This window comes from Diplotaxodon limnothrissa, linkage group LG19 (genome assembly GCF_057381915.1).
Source record: "Diplotaxodon limnothrissa isolate DT_005_m linkage group LG19, D_limnothrissa_male_GT1.1, whole genome shotgun sequence".
Classification (NCBI taxonomy): domain Eukaryota; kingdom Metazoa; phylum Chordata; class Actinopteri; order Cichliformes; family Cichlidae; genus Diplotaxodon; species Diplotaxodon limnothrissa.
The window spans coordinates 16309875-16324183 of record NC_140614.1 but is presented as its reverse complement, the minus strand read 5'-3'; the positions used below and the strand labels follow the sequence as shown (position 1 = coordinate 16324183).

Sequence of the window (14309 nt, the reverse complement as noted above, 5' to 3'; positions counted from 1 at the left end):
TACATTAACTGCTTAGGATTTACAGCTATTTTTATACACAGTCCCCCATTCACAGAAATACAATAAATAAATATCTCATATCCTGCTTGGAACAATTTGGTTTTTACTCAGAATATAAACCAAATACAAAAACCCAAACACTTTCTTTTAAAAATATTAACCAGAAGAAAAAAAATCTAAGGAAGTACAACTTTAATTGTGCAGCACAAGTTTGAATATAATTTGAATTTTCTCAAGTTTCCAGAATCTATTCATATACACAATCTCTCGGGAAACATTCCTTCTTAAAGGTCAAACGGGAAAAGAAAGCAAATCTAACAATCTTCATCTGTAGCTGGTGAAAAGGCCTTTTAGGAAAGAACTTTTAGGTTTTGTCTTTACTCCAAAAAGAAAATTGCACAAACGTCATATTCTGTAATTGTCAAGAAATATATTTTGATATTGTTACGAATACACCACCTGATTGAACTACTTGTTAAAAATAAAAATACAAAAACTACAGACAGTTGACCCGGATATGAAAGCTCTCGTCTGCTTCCGGTGCAGAATCGTGCCATGTTTTGCTTCTGTTTTTACCTCAGTTTAGTTTCAGATTCGGTCTAGACCACTTTACCTCAATTATTTCCTGCCGTCATGTCCCGGGGGTCGAGTGCGGGGTTTGACCGGCACATCACCATCTTCTCCCCGGAGGGAAGGCTCTACCAAGTCGGTCAGTAATAAGAGAACCGAACAGAACCTTAACCTGCTCTGTCATCACTGCCTGCTAGCAGGCTAACAGCAGCTACTCACAAAGCTCAAGGCTGATTAAATATGTCACCACAGGGCAGTGTGGCAAGAAAATAGCTATTATGAAAATTAATTAAATGTATTGAGGCAGTTAATCCGACTTAACGGAGCAACTAATGAGTCATATCATTAAAGCAAAACATTTCAGTTAGCTGCAATTATAGACTAGTAAAAGCTAGCTAATAATGTATAAAGGGGACTAAATTAAACGTTAGTTCTAGCTTAAGGTCCATACGGCCGGCAGGACCACGCATGCGCATGTGTTTATATGAGTATTGTTTTTATTCTAACAGCATCTCTCTAAAATTCTTAAAGCAGGGGAGTCGAACATGCAGCATGCATTAATGTGCATTAGTCATTTTTGTTCTTTTGCAGATCCACATCTCACCCTGTCGCTAGCATCCTACTCTGTCACACCAGATCTCTGCATGTCTTCTGTCACTGCATCCATGAATCCTCTCTGAGGTCTTCCTCTTTTCCTCCTGCCTGCTAGCTCCATCTTCAGCATCCTTTGTCCAATGTATCCACTATCTCGCCTCTGTACATGTCCAAACCATCTTAGCATTGCCTCTCTGACTTTGTCGCCAAACCACAGTCTGAGCTGTCCCTCTGATGTACTCATTTTTAATCTTCTGGGATGAAAATATGAGCATCTCCAGCTCTGCCACCTCCAGCTTGGCCCATTTTTTCAGTGCCACGTCTCCAAATTCTACATCACAGACAGATAACAAAAAATTCAACAAATAACTGTAGTTTGGAAACTGAACTACAAGAACTTGAAAACAAAATTTCAAATTAATAGAAAGAAAAACACAAAATCATAATAACTCTAATAAATTATAAAGCGTTAATTTGTGTTTCTATTTAAAGGCTAAGTGAAACAAGGAAACTGTAAGCAAATGTAAAGAACTGAATAACATATAACAAATAGTTTCCTCATTCTCTTGTGTGAGTTATAATTGCTTTCAGTTTAATCATGAAGATATGGAAATATTTTGTCAAAAGAATCTGACATCGATGTGTTAGCACTGAAGAAAGAGAAGAAGCAAAATGAAAAAGAAAATAAGTAAAAGGTGCCTTTCTTTATCAGCACCTCAAAGAGTGATGTATTTGTGACACCAGGAAGTGAAATTTACAGGTCATTTAACAATCATCATCAATTTACTGATAAGAAGAACAAGTAGCTAGTTTGTTACTTTTTTAAAATGTTCAGTCATGAAGTTTGTGTATATTTCATTTTGCCTGCCTCTCTTCACTCTTCAGAGTATGCCTTTAAAGCGATAAACCAGGGCGGACTGACCTCTGTGGCCGTCAGAGGGAAGGACTGTGCTGTAGTCGTGACGCAGAAGAAAGTTCCTGTGAGTTTGCGTTTCTTTCACATTCGTGTGATCCGATTCCTAAAACGACATTGATTGGTGTATCGATGGTGGCCCGTGTGGCGAGTTCATCTGTTAGGGGCGCCTTTCTTTGTGTCTTCCTCAGGACAAGCTCCTGGACGCTGCGACAGTCACACACCTGTTCAAAATCACAGAGAACATAGGATGTGTTATGACCGGCATGACTGGTAAGCAGCAGGAAGCTTATTATCTACTCTTATTATGGGGGACAATGTTAAGCTTTTTTTCTCCAGTCTTCTTTGTTTCTTTTGTATAAAATAATAAGAAAATGGGCTGATTTGGCCCTGATGCAGCCTCCAGTGTATTAGCAGAGTTGTGATTTGGAGTTAAGGTAACAGATATACTCTATATTGCCAAAAGTATTCACTCACCCATTTGAAATCAAGGAATCCAGGTGTTCCAATCACTTCTATGACCACAGGTGTAAAAAATCTAGACATGCAGACTGCTTCTGCAAACATTTGTGAAAGAATGAATCGCTCTCAGGAGCTAGTCTTGGTAATATAGTGTAACTGAAGTTGCAATATACTCTCCTCATGATGTTGCAGCTGCACATTTTAGTTATCCTCTTCTTTCCTGCAGACTATTCAGAGTTACTGAGTTACAAATTATACTTCAAATAATGCAAACTTTTTCAGTGGCATGCAGCTAAGCTTGCAGAAGAACACAAGACATTTCCAGAAACTGCACATAAACACTTGCTTGAAATTTGAGACAGAGTGTATAAAAAAAATGTGTTTTTTCAGTCGACAATAAAGGTTGTAGAACAAGGAAGAGCAGATTTAAGTACAGGAAAAAGACAAGACAAACAGCGCTGTATGTGAGTAAACAGATGAGGGTCATGTGAAGCTTACATCTGTTTCTGTTTGTGGGTTTTATTTAAGAAGCGGCAGTGTTTAATATGAAAACTCAGGTCTGTCATTAAAGTGCCAGATTTAGTCACACATACATATATTCATCAATAATCTGTGGCAGGTTTATGGTTTATATTAAAAAAAAAAACATTTAAGATGAAACTGCACACAAGCTCGTAAGAACTGAACACTAATAGAATAATAACATAACAGTGGGTAAAAGTCGCATGATGAAATCACACACTAAAGTACAAATGAATGGAAAAAATAATGAGACTGATTATTCCTGGTAAGCAGTGTCTCATCTGACTTATGTTCCACAACAGATGCTTGTACTGGAAAAACTGCTGATATGTGCAATTAAAACTAAACCACAAAGGTTGTACTGCTTCTTCTCCTGCTCCAGCACATCCTGGAGATTCCCAGTCTCGGGGCTGATGAAACTTTTAAGAGCAACATATTAAGACAACAAGTTAATGTCAGCCTCTGCCTACATAAAGTTTGATTTCATCTAATCATGAATTGGCAGTGGCACAGCTGGATGTGCACCAACCCAGAAAAACAATCAACAACACTGTGATTGATCTGCTTGGTAGTAAACGTGCTGTGTAAACACAGAAAATTAGAAAAATTAAAGATACTTTATTGATCCCACAAGAACAGAAATTCAAATAGTGTAATAAAAACAGCACGGTTAGAAGTATGCAAGCCCATAATGAAGGCATTATTATGTTAGGTAGCACAAAATTTTATATACAACAGTTATCCATCCATCTTCTCCCACTTATCCAATTCACAGAGAGGGCCTGGAGCCTATCCTAGCGAGAAGTACATCCTGGTCAGGGCGCCAGTCTGTTACAAAGCTCACACAGAGTGACAACCATTCACACTCACATTCAAACCTAGGGGCAAATTAGAACTACCAGTTAACCTTATCCATGTAACTCCAAAGACTGGTAGATAGCCAACCTCTTGCCGCACACTAAACAATCTGAGCTTCCTCAGAAAGTAGAATCTGCTTATCCCCTTCTTGTACACAGCATCGCTGTTGGTCCTCCAGTGCAGTCTGTCACTCAAGTTTACACCAAAGTACCTGTAGCTGTCCACATGATGTTAAGTCAACCCACATCTCTTTTGTGTTGCTGACATTCAGGAGGAGGATTGACGTCTCTGGCTATAATATTATTAACTGTAATGCAATAATAGCAGTGTAGACATGGCATTTTCTCTTTTTCAAAGCTCTAGCAGTCCATGTAAGCACTCAGCCAGGAATATGCTCGAACACACAAGTGTAAGTGCCCACTATGGCGTAGCTCTGTGTTGATTCAACAAAGCTAAGCTGGAAAATAACTAACCTGTAACCTTAAACAGAGGTGGTAGAAGAACTCTTAATCAGAAGGTCCAGAAAGTCCCCACCATACAGTACTCCCTCGTTAGGTATAGATGTGATCCTGAGCTTATAGCCTTGTCTGTTTCCATTTACAGATTAAAGCTACAATAACTATTCCTAGTAAGCAATGTCTCATCTGACTCATCTCATGATCCACAACAAACCCTAGTATTGGAAAAACAATGCTGATGTATACAATTAAACTAAGCTTCCTGTTAAGACACCTAGCTCTTAAAAAGGTTGGCAGAAAGCTACCTCTAAGAGCCTGCTACCACTTCCAATGAGACCAACTTACCATATCATACCAGCTGTTAATTTTTTAAAAAGTCAAAGCACTTAAATAATTCTGGCCTCCAGCCCAAGTTACAGCTTCATCTGACCAGACTGATCCTTGATGAGCCCTCAATTTTTACAGAGGGAGACCACATGAGCTGTAACTAAAAATGTTTATATTACACAACTAAACAGAACTGAAACACAAATGAACATAGTCGGATCTCCTGCAGGGAAATGCCTGACCCGAGGGCTGTATCACTTCAAAGTAATTCATTTATTAAAACAAGCCCGTGTCCCATTAGTGAGAGAGCAAATGTTTTAAATGGCAGTTTAAAGTGATGTGAGCTGCTGTGACATGATTTTCTTTCCCTTCCTTCTGTCCAGCTGATGGCAGGTCTCAGGTGCAGCGTGCACGGTACGAGGCGGCTAACTGGATGTACAAGTATGGCTACGAGGTGCCCGTGGACATGCTGTGCAAACGCATGGCCGACATCTCCCAGGTTTACACCCAGAACGCAGAGATGAGACCGCTAGGCTGCTGTACGTAATTTGTGTTAGTGTGTGTGTGTGTGTGTGTGTGTGTTTGCATTTTGATATCACTCCATGTATTAAAACTGAAATTGAAACTTTTTTCAGAGCATTTTCTTAATGTCTGCAAGCTTCAGTTTACACAGTATTTTGAAATCTGATGCAGAAAGTTGTTAAATTTCTCCTTTTTTTTGCGTGTCTAAAAATGTGGTGTGCAATGGGGCGATCGTGGCTCAAGAGTTGGGCGTTCGTCTTGTAATCGGAAGGTTGCCGGTTCGAGCCCCGGCTTGGACAGTCTCGGTCGTTGTGTCCTTGGGCAAGACACGTCACCCGTTGCCTACAGGTGGTGGTCAGAGGGCCCGGTGGCGCCAGTGTCCGGCAGCCTCGCCTCTGTCAGTGCGCCCCATGGTGGCTGTGGCTACAATGTAGCTTGCCATCACCAGTGTGTGAATGGGTGGATAATTGTGTATAGTGTAAAGCGCTTTGGGGTCCTTAGGACCAAGTAAAGCGCTATACAAATACAGACCATTTACCATTTTATATGACTTCTTTCTTTTCTTTTTTGTCCTCTCCTGTTTTCATTCCACCCTGCAGGTATGATAGTGATCGGGATTGATGAGGAATTGGGCCCACAGCTGTTCAAGTGCGATCCAGCCGGCTACTACTGCGGCTTCAAGGCCACGGCAGCCGGAGTGAAACAGACAGAGGCCACTAGTTTCCTGGAGAAGAAAGTGAAGAAGAAGCTGGACTGGACTTATGAGCAGACTATAGAGGTAAAATACACCAGAATACACAAAATAATTCCATATTCTTTTCTGTTGCACTGGAATTTTGTCCAAAAACGGCCCGGTAACGATGAAGGCTGCAGGGCGTTTCCGCCCTATGGAGCTTCGGGAATGTTGGGGATTTTACAGGATACTTTCTGGACAGCCGAGTAAGGGGAGTTAGGTGATTTTTATTGACGTATCAGGAAATGTGTGTGAATTTTATAGCTGTGACTATGTGGGGTAATTTCAGTGAATTGCTTGGTGTTTTCCAAGCCAGTTGACGTTAGGGAAGGTTGTTGATTTTTGGAAAAAAAATTCAAACAAGCCCTGTTGGAATTAGAAATCAGTCTCTGAATGGTTTCCTGTGGTCTCTGAATCAAAAAGATACTGACTTATTGAAACCCTCTTTAATATGGTAAAGTATTTATATCAGAGGTGGGTACATGAGAAACTGGGACTGTTGTCTTCCATTAGCTGAACTCAGTTGCCCACCCCTCGTATGTATGTATGTATAATAAATGCATATATAATAACTTTTTTCTTTTACTTTAATTTTCTGTATCATGTTTAAATACGAAGTTCTCCCCTTTGTCTCCAAACAGGCGGCTATCTCATGCCTGTCTACTGTTCTGTCCATCGACTTCAAGCCCTCAGAGCTAGAGATCGGAGTCATCACGGCACAAGAGCCCAAATTCAAGTGAGTGTTTTTCTGAAATAAAGCTTCTCGATAGCTTTGAGTAAGAACGTGATCTTGAGTCAGCCACTGCATCAAATTAGTTTTGCAGAACGAAGCGGGCCGTTGCTGATTAAAAAGTTGAAAGCGTTAAAACGCCGGTAATGTGTCGGCTGTGTTGGGTTATTGCTAAATAATTTGAGAAAAAAAGGCCGGTGTTGTAATGGAAATTCCCTAAAACTAAAAACAGCTAGAGGTTGAGATCAAAGCAAGGACTTACATGTGGAGCTTGTTCTCGATATATCCGTATGTGTGTTGGCAGAATGAAAAAGTATGACCGTATAACTGTGCGTTTGTGTTCCAGGATTCTGTCAGAGGCCGAGATCGATGCTCACCTGATGACTTTGTCTGAGCGGGAGTGAAGCGGTTTTATAAGAACGGATGATAAACAGTAAAAAGCATCAACACACAAAATGTCTCAGCTGGAAGGAAGATGAAGGAGGAGCTGGTATCATCTTCTTCAAAAAGAGATGAACAGTAACAGATAACCCCACCCCCACCCCTCCATGCTATCTGGTCACAAACAGGACATGATATTATCCATGTACCCAAACCCCTGCCCCCTCCTGTGTTTTCCTTCTGCAGCCAGCTGCTAAATGTCTCAGATCGTGGACGGGACATTCAGATCAGTCCCTGATGTGACACATAAAGTGTGACGTGGCAGCTGATGTGACAGACGGCCGCAGCGCAGCAGCTCAGCCTGAATGACTTCATGACATGTGTGACATGAGCAGATTGGAAGGTGGAGGTGTGGTAACACTACAACTTACAGCACAATACCTCTTAAATGTGGACTCAGTGGTCCTGTAGCTTCACTGTGCTCGGCAGTGCTTCCTGACCATCTTTTCTCAGGGCTACCACTTACATATGTGTCTCTCTTCTTCAGTGTTTAAGCTTTCCCCTCTGCACTGTCTTCAGTTTCAGGATGAAATTCATGCTCTGTACTCGATGATAACCCAGGGAACAGCTGTGGGAATTCTCCTACAGCAGCAGGTCATTGTCACACCCCTGTTTAAATCTGCTCAGGTCACTAGAAAGCTGGTGTTTTGATCTACCTGCCCTTCTGCTGCAGCTGCTGTACATTTCCACACTTCTATTAAACACACTTTTTATTTAACACAGGTGTTTGATTCTCTGCGCACATTCATTCCTGTCTGACGGCTCTTAGCTCTCTCGAAATTACTCGACAGAGTGTACAAGTGAGAATGCAAATGTCTGAACAGTCAGCTTCCACAGTAAACGATCTTTACTATGCCTGCTTCCTGATACAAAGCGAGTATCATGTACCCATGAAGGTATAGCACAGTTTGTTTACACCCAGTGAGAACTGCACCTAATGCAAACGATTATTGTGCTGCATTCTGCTTTGCATTAATTTGATCGTTTCGCCTAACAACACATCTTCTTTGAAAATGTATTGAATCCACTATTTTCTGATGTCTGGGAGAAATTATTTTAAATAATCACGATCTCTGTGTTTAACAAGATAATTGGGATTGGGATTTTTGCCCCAATTGAGCCGACTTTTGCTGTTTATTTCCAGTACTGGAAACGCTCCTGCCGCGGTCAGTCGCTTTGCACATATCGCGACCTATGTGCCCACTCAGCAGCGCCATTAGACCGAGTACCCTCACGCTTACAATGCCCACTGCTGTCTGTGTGTTAAGTCTCATGATCAACCTTTTGTGGGTACAAAGTAAACAAGCACTGAGGCACCGTTTACTCTGGTTAGGCCGAAAATGGAGCAAAGTTCAGGCAAAAGAACATGTGAGATGATCCATTGTCGTTAATGGTCTGGATACTTGCTTTTAAAAAGTGCAAAGCCTAAGCTTGATGTCCACACTGAAACCTTTCTTTCTCTTTACTTTTCTGAAGCGTTCAAGCATCTGTAAGGTGTAGTATGCAACGTGAAAAACACAATATTATACTTTGTGCTCCATGCCAATTATTTAAAAGCTATGGTTAGTGTTTTAAACATAAATCTGCTGATATTTTATGTAATGGTGAGTAATAATACTCACCATGCATTTTACCTTTGATTGTAGCTATTGATTCATTAATATGCCTATCACTTTAATATTGATTTTAAAGCATTGTCTGCTGTTGAGTAGATGTACAGTACATTAAAACTGTACTGGTCCAGTTCATTCTCCCTGTTAAGTGATAACACATCTACCCTGTTTCTGTTTCCAGATTTATCCTGCGCTCAATGAGGCTTTTGTCTTTTTAAGAACAGCTCATTCAGTCGTTTTGATGCTAAATTGTTTGTCCTGTTGAGTAAGAATGTGACTTATAGCCTAAATACCCTTTTTTTTTAAATTAATATCTCTTAGCAGAAGACTTATTCAGTAGAAAACAATTAAACTCTTGTGCAGCATCATTCTTCACGTAATGCTTGTGTATTAAGGTGCAGGGCTGCCCTCTGACGCAGTATTCTGATTCGTTGCAGGCTCCGTGGCCATCTCCTTTAATTAAAGTCCTGGGTTGCCTTGTGGACCAAGGTTTACTATAAACAGTCTATAAACATGAACTTTAGTTCATTTTTTCTTTTGCGTAAGGGAGGGGAAAATATTTCATGTCTGCTAAAGTATTAAAATGTAAGGTTTAAACACAATTCTGCAGTAATTTAATGACAGTGGATATTTATTTTACTCCCTTCCTTCCCAACTTCTGTCACTTGACTTCAGCATCCTGTTGTTCCTGTTCTTCGGAAGGTGAATGACAAGCAGGAATGTCGCCAATAGCTGAATTGTTCCGTTCCTGGGAATTTCCTGTCCCTTCCCTCTTAGCCACACCCTCCAGAAAAACTTCCTGATTTAAATGACAGGGCAATTGACCTCATTACACACACAGAAAAATTCCCGAAGCCTCTTGTCTATACAAACACACACATCTAAAAGGAGGAATTCGCAGCTCAATTGACTACCAGTTCCTCATTCAGTGGAAAGGAGTTATCAGCGCTTTCCTGTATTATATGAAAATCAGAAAGGGAAAAAAGAAGTGTCCGGTCAGGAGTGAAGTTGAGCTGTCATGCTTTGATGGGAGCGTTTATACGAGCAGACTCAGTGACGGCAGCAGGAGGCCACGTGGTTACATTCATTTCCCGTGTAATTGCAGATTTTTATTGCCGTCAGGCTCTGCCGATTACGATTACACGCCATATACGACTACTTCTGATGTCTCGTGTAAAAATATTCCCATCCCAACAAATAACACGGTCACACAGGAGGCTTTCACTGTTAAATATGAGTGTTTTAATTTAATGGAGTGTGCTGAACCCATTTGCTGTCTCACATATACAACCTGCTCAACTGTACACATTCACAGCTTCCATAAAAAATACATCTTTGTATACACAGCATTTACACTATCATACAGCAGAGCTGCTGGAGGAGCATCTTCACGTATGTATGGACGTCCACAGAATACAAGCGATCGCCGGCAGTCTGTTTAATTCTTCCTGCTCAGCTGCCTGGAAGCGGTCACGTCACCTCGCTGCATCGCCCGACCCCATCGTTGTCATCCACGTCACAGCAGAAGTAAGGAACGTGCCGTGCCCCCCCATCCGTCCATCCTTCACCGTCACAGCCTCTGGTCTCTGTAACTTCCCCCGCCCTCTCGCTTCCTGCTAATGTCCATTCCACTGAATGTCATCGTAATTCACCTGCAGACACATGGGAGGAAATAGAAATGGTCACACACCAACTAGTGACACACTTCATTTGTGCCAGACCGGCTGTACGATTTTGAAACGTACCTCATCGTCAGAGTTCATGTGCTCCTCTTCGTCACTGTCGTCTGACTCGCTGTCTGGCAGCTCCCTCAGGTCAGGATGGGTCACAGAGTACAGCTCTTTGTTGATTTCCCAGTTATCCAAACCAATGGTGAGGTGATAGGGGCTGTGGCCCCCAAAGCTCAGGAGGTTTGGGTTCGCTCCTTTTTTCAGCAGCAGTTTGACCAAGAGGAGATTCTGCTGGTCCACAGCCAGGTGGAGCGCGCTGCGACCGTTATGCTGCTCCTGTAAAACAGCAAGGAGGCAAAGCCATTAGTATTAACAAAGAGACTAACAAAGATTAACAAAGAATTCTTTTATTTTTTCCATACAGAAGAGGTGAAAGTTACCTTTGCATCAATGTCAGCTCCCAGATCTACCAGTCTCTCCACCAGTGAGAGGAAACCCTGCACTGAAGCCAGGTGGAGGCAGTTTTGACCTGCACAACACAGAAAAGGAAAAGAAAAATTAAAAGTTGATTCCAGAGCGAGACTGCAACAGGAAATACAAAGATGTATTTCCATATTCTTTTGTTATTCTTAGTAATTAGCAAAAACTGCTGGGTGTGGGTTGTGAAACACATGCATTCATATCAATGTTCTTTTTTGGATTTGATTTACTGTCTTTTTTAACCCCCCAAAAATACTGAGTGTGCATGGCAGTGCTTAACGGAAAAATGTTTACACAAAAGTCTTAAAGAGAGGTGTCCACCTTTTTTTATTTAGACATTAACTACTGCATAATAGGTTGGGTTAAGCTCCTCTTGGTCACTTAACTGCAGTCTTCGGGGCTAACTAACAGCAAGTGGACCCAAAAACTAAAATGTTAACGTGTCTCAGGCGAGGAAAGCATCACTTACCGTTATAGTTGCAGGCAGCCATCGCCGTGTGTAGGTGCTCTGGTCGGCTTTTCTGTGTGATGACGCTGAAGCAGTGCAGGTTACCGTGGCGACAGGCAATGTGGAGAGGCGTGTCTCCATTGTTGTCCACCAGCGTGGGGTCACAGCCGGACACCAGGAGGTTGAGACACACCTCCGGCTGTTTTGTTATTACCGCCAGGTGGAGAGGAGTCTGGAGAGGGACAGGTATTTTAGTAATGTCATGATGGCGGATGCAGGTGGGGTGTTAAGAGCTGTGTTGTGCATACCTGTCTCAGGTCATTCTGTCTGTTGAGGAAGTCTGTGTTTTTAGACTGGTCGATCATGGTTTTGATGAATTCTTTGGCCTCATGGATGATTGCCAAGTGGAGCAGCCTGCAGAAACATAAAAATAAAACAATTTAAGTAACAAACCAAAGATAAAAGCAAATTTTACACAACTTCGTGCCTTTTCGTCTACATCAGATACAGTTACAAAAAAGTATTAACTATGAAGAAAACACTCAATTATTTTCATAAATATTTGTAATAATAAATTTACAAGGAAAAAAACTTATTTTACACCTAAATAGAGTAACTTCCTGTGATTACAGTAAAATTGTGTAACTGTAAAACTTAAATGATTGATGTAACAGCTTCAGTTCAGAAGTGTCCCTTTGTTCTCTAACTTGGCTTTTATGCTTTTGTTTGAATTGGTGTAAAATACTATAGTGCTGCATAGAGAGTTACATTTGTTACACAAAAAAGAAAATGCACTCACTCAACAAGAATGGCCAATAGAAACATGTCTTACATAGGGGTGTCATAGTAACTGTTTATCAACGGTAATCCAGGGTTTTTCCAGATTCTTGTGAGGGTGACTTTGCTTACATGTAATCTCTCTTATCTTAACAAGTCTGCATTGTCCAGATCTTTCTGGTTTACTGATAAACAAAGATGGACTTTTATTACAAATTTTTTCTTTTTCTTTTGGGGAATGCCATTTTTGGTGGGTACCAATTGCTTTTTTGTGTCTGCTTTTACTTTCAATAATATGTTTGCAGGAAAATAATTAGAATGTTTAAAATGTATTTTGCCTTTCAGAAAACTTAATTTGAATTATTATATATTATGTGTCAGTGCTATACTTTTCTTTGAATTTGTGCAACAAACATAAGTAAACAAAGGTTAAGCATCTACACTTGCATCACTTTAAAAAAAAAAAAAATACAAACCTATTCCATTTGCCTGTATAATTTTGGCATAAAAGTACTTCCATATATTTCCGGTACTCTGCTTTGATTATTTAACTTATCTCTGGCCCAGTGTTAATGCGCGAGCAGTAAGCCCATTTAAAACACTAGGAACTATATTCATCTGCGGAGGAACTTTGTTAAAATAAAAGTTGGGTTTCGGGGACTGCTTTGTTATTCCCCTTGAAATAAATGTCAATAATAACTCGTACGCGCCTCTTCGAGAATCGGGTTTCGCCCCCAGTGTCCGCTCACTGCATTTAAGGTACTTTTTTCACATTTTTCTTTTCATCCTCTTTCACTTCTCGGGAACGCGCGTCGCTTGGATTCCTTGGTGACGCGCCCGGGACTTTCCCAATCTGACCCGCGGCCATAATAGATTCCCTCCTGATAATAGCCTTTTGTTTACGTCCAGCAGCGCCGTGTCTGACCACAGGTTGACCCGTTCTTAATAAAACCGGACACTCGTTCGGTACCCCTAAAATCCTGGCTACTTAAAAATTAATCCCCCACTCGGGTTAAGGTAGGCCTCACTTGGAGCAGAACTACATTCCCCACAGGAAAGGCATCAAATTACCTCCAAGACCCGAGCTGGGCCTTCTCCTAGCCTCACTGTTGCACCACCCCCCCCCCCCCCCCCCCCGAAAATAACTGGTAAACATCCGAGCTCGGTAACCTTATTCCGGGTCAAACTTACGTGTCTCCGTCTTCTGTGATCTGTGTCTGCCACTCGTACAGCTCTCGGGTTGCAGCGGGGAGCTGCTTGTGCTCCGGCGCCTCGCATTCCAGCTGGAGCCGGCGGATCTCGGCGGCCACAGCCTGGTACTCCTCCTCCTTCAGGGAATCCAAACCGCTGTCGAGCCGATCCTCCGTGGCCTGAGCCGTTTTCCCTTCTTTTGAGTCTCGACTGTAATCCATTTGGTTTAATATACTGGTCCTGTGAAGATCCATGTTAGTCCGAGGTGCGTTCAGTTGTGTTTTCCGACAGCGCTGCACTGCAGTAAATGCCCTCTGCTCTGTGGCTGCAGCGGGGCGGAGCTAACAGCTAGGTGGGGGATTTCCAGAAAACTGTCACTTAGAATAACACAGCACACAGATTGCTGGCTCCAACAGGGGATTTCTGTTGAGACACATATAAAATACACTAGTCAGTTTGTCACAGGGAGAGCGAAAATACTTCTGCAGGCTGCATGTTGTGCGCATAAATCATACAGCCTTCAGGGCATTTCACATTCCTATAGACTTATTAATTATGTGAGTAATTGGATTTGGATGCATGCAACATAAAGTCATTTCTTGGTCATGCAAATTGATTAAATCAAAGGTTTTGCACCTCACCAGTGAAACTGCCCAACACCACACATCTTTAGATGTAATTCTTCAAGAAAGGGAAATTTTAGTTGGGCATTTGGTGTTATGAAAATAATGACGATAATAAAAAAAATTAACATGGAGCTCGGGGAGGTGAAGAATATTCAGAGGAAAATCTCAGAAATTCCCAGATTAAAGCAGTAAATTTTCAAGCAAAAGTACTTGTGTATTTTCTGAGATTTAAGTGGTAAACTGAGAAAAATACAAATGCACGTTAACCCCCACCCCAAATTTTCTAGGTTTAGAGTGGCACATTTAAGGGGAAAAATTAGAATATTCTGTTTGATTTAGGAGTAAAAACCTGGACATTTTCTGGGATTTAAAGT

At 41.4% G+C, this 14309-nt stretch overlaps 2 protein-coding genes across 2 annotated transcripts; one reads left to right on the top strand and one right to left on the bottom strand.

The window, feature by feature from the left end:
- The first annotated feature begins 547 nt into the window (after window positions 1-547).
- On the top strand, window positions 548-7848 carry psma6a (proteasome 20S subunit alpha 6a). The gene is made up of 7 exons (XM_085343714.1): window positions 548-709; window positions 2050-2144; window positions 2269-2350; window positions 5088-5243; window positions 5826-6004; window positions 6601-6695; window positions 7036-7848. Exons 1-7 carry the CDS (start codon window positions 634-636, stop codon window positions 7091-7093), a joined length of 741 nt encoding a protein of 246 aa, XP_085199840.1. The 5' UTR covers window positions 548-633; the 3' UTR covers window positions 7094-7848.
- Window positions 7849-9855: 2007 nt separating this feature from the next.
- nfkbiab (nuclear factor of kappa light polypeptide gene enhancer in B-cells inhibitor, alpha b) lies at window positions 9856-13644 on the bottom strand. Its single transcript, XM_085343686.1, has 6 exons — window positions 13310-13644; window positions 11650-11755; window positions 11363-11573; window positions 10854-10942; window positions 10489-10749; window positions 9856-10395 (listed from the first exon to the last, which is right to left on the bottom strand). The coding sequence occupies exons 1-6, from the start codon at window positions 13561-13563 to the stop codon at window positions 10360-10362; spliced, it is 957 nt and encodes a 318-aa protein (XP_085199812.1). The 5' UTR covers window positions 13564-13644; the 3' UTR covers window positions 9856-10359.
- Window positions 13645-14309: the final 665 nt, after the last annotated feature.

Excerpts from the sequence above, each read along its gene's own strand:
- psma6a (XM_085343714.1), top strand. The coding sequence starts at position 634 with ATGTCCCGGGGGTCGAGTGCGGGGTTTGACCGGCACATCACCATCTTC. Across the intron at positions 2,351-5,087 it reads TGTTATGACCGGCATGACTG|CTGATGGCAGGTCTCAGGTG; the intron begins GTAAGCAGCAGG and ends CCTTCTGTCCAG. Across the intron at positions 6,005-6,600 it reads CTTATGAGCAGACTATAGAG|GCGGCTATCTCATGCCTGTC; the intron begins GTAAAATACACC and ends GTCTCCAAACAG.
- nfkbiab (XM_085343686.1), bottom strand. The coding sequence starts at position 13,563 with ATGGATCTTCACAGGACCAGTATATTAAACCAAATGGATTACAGTCGA. Across the intron at positions 10,943-11,362 it reads GGCTGCCTGCAACTATAACG|GTCAAAACTGCCTCCACCTG; the intron begins GTAAGTGATGCT and ends TGTGTTGTGCAG. Across the intron at positions 10,750-10,853 it reads GAGCTGACATTGATGCAAAG|GAGCAGCATAACGGTCGCAG; the intron begins GTAACTTTCACC and ends GCTGTTTTACAG.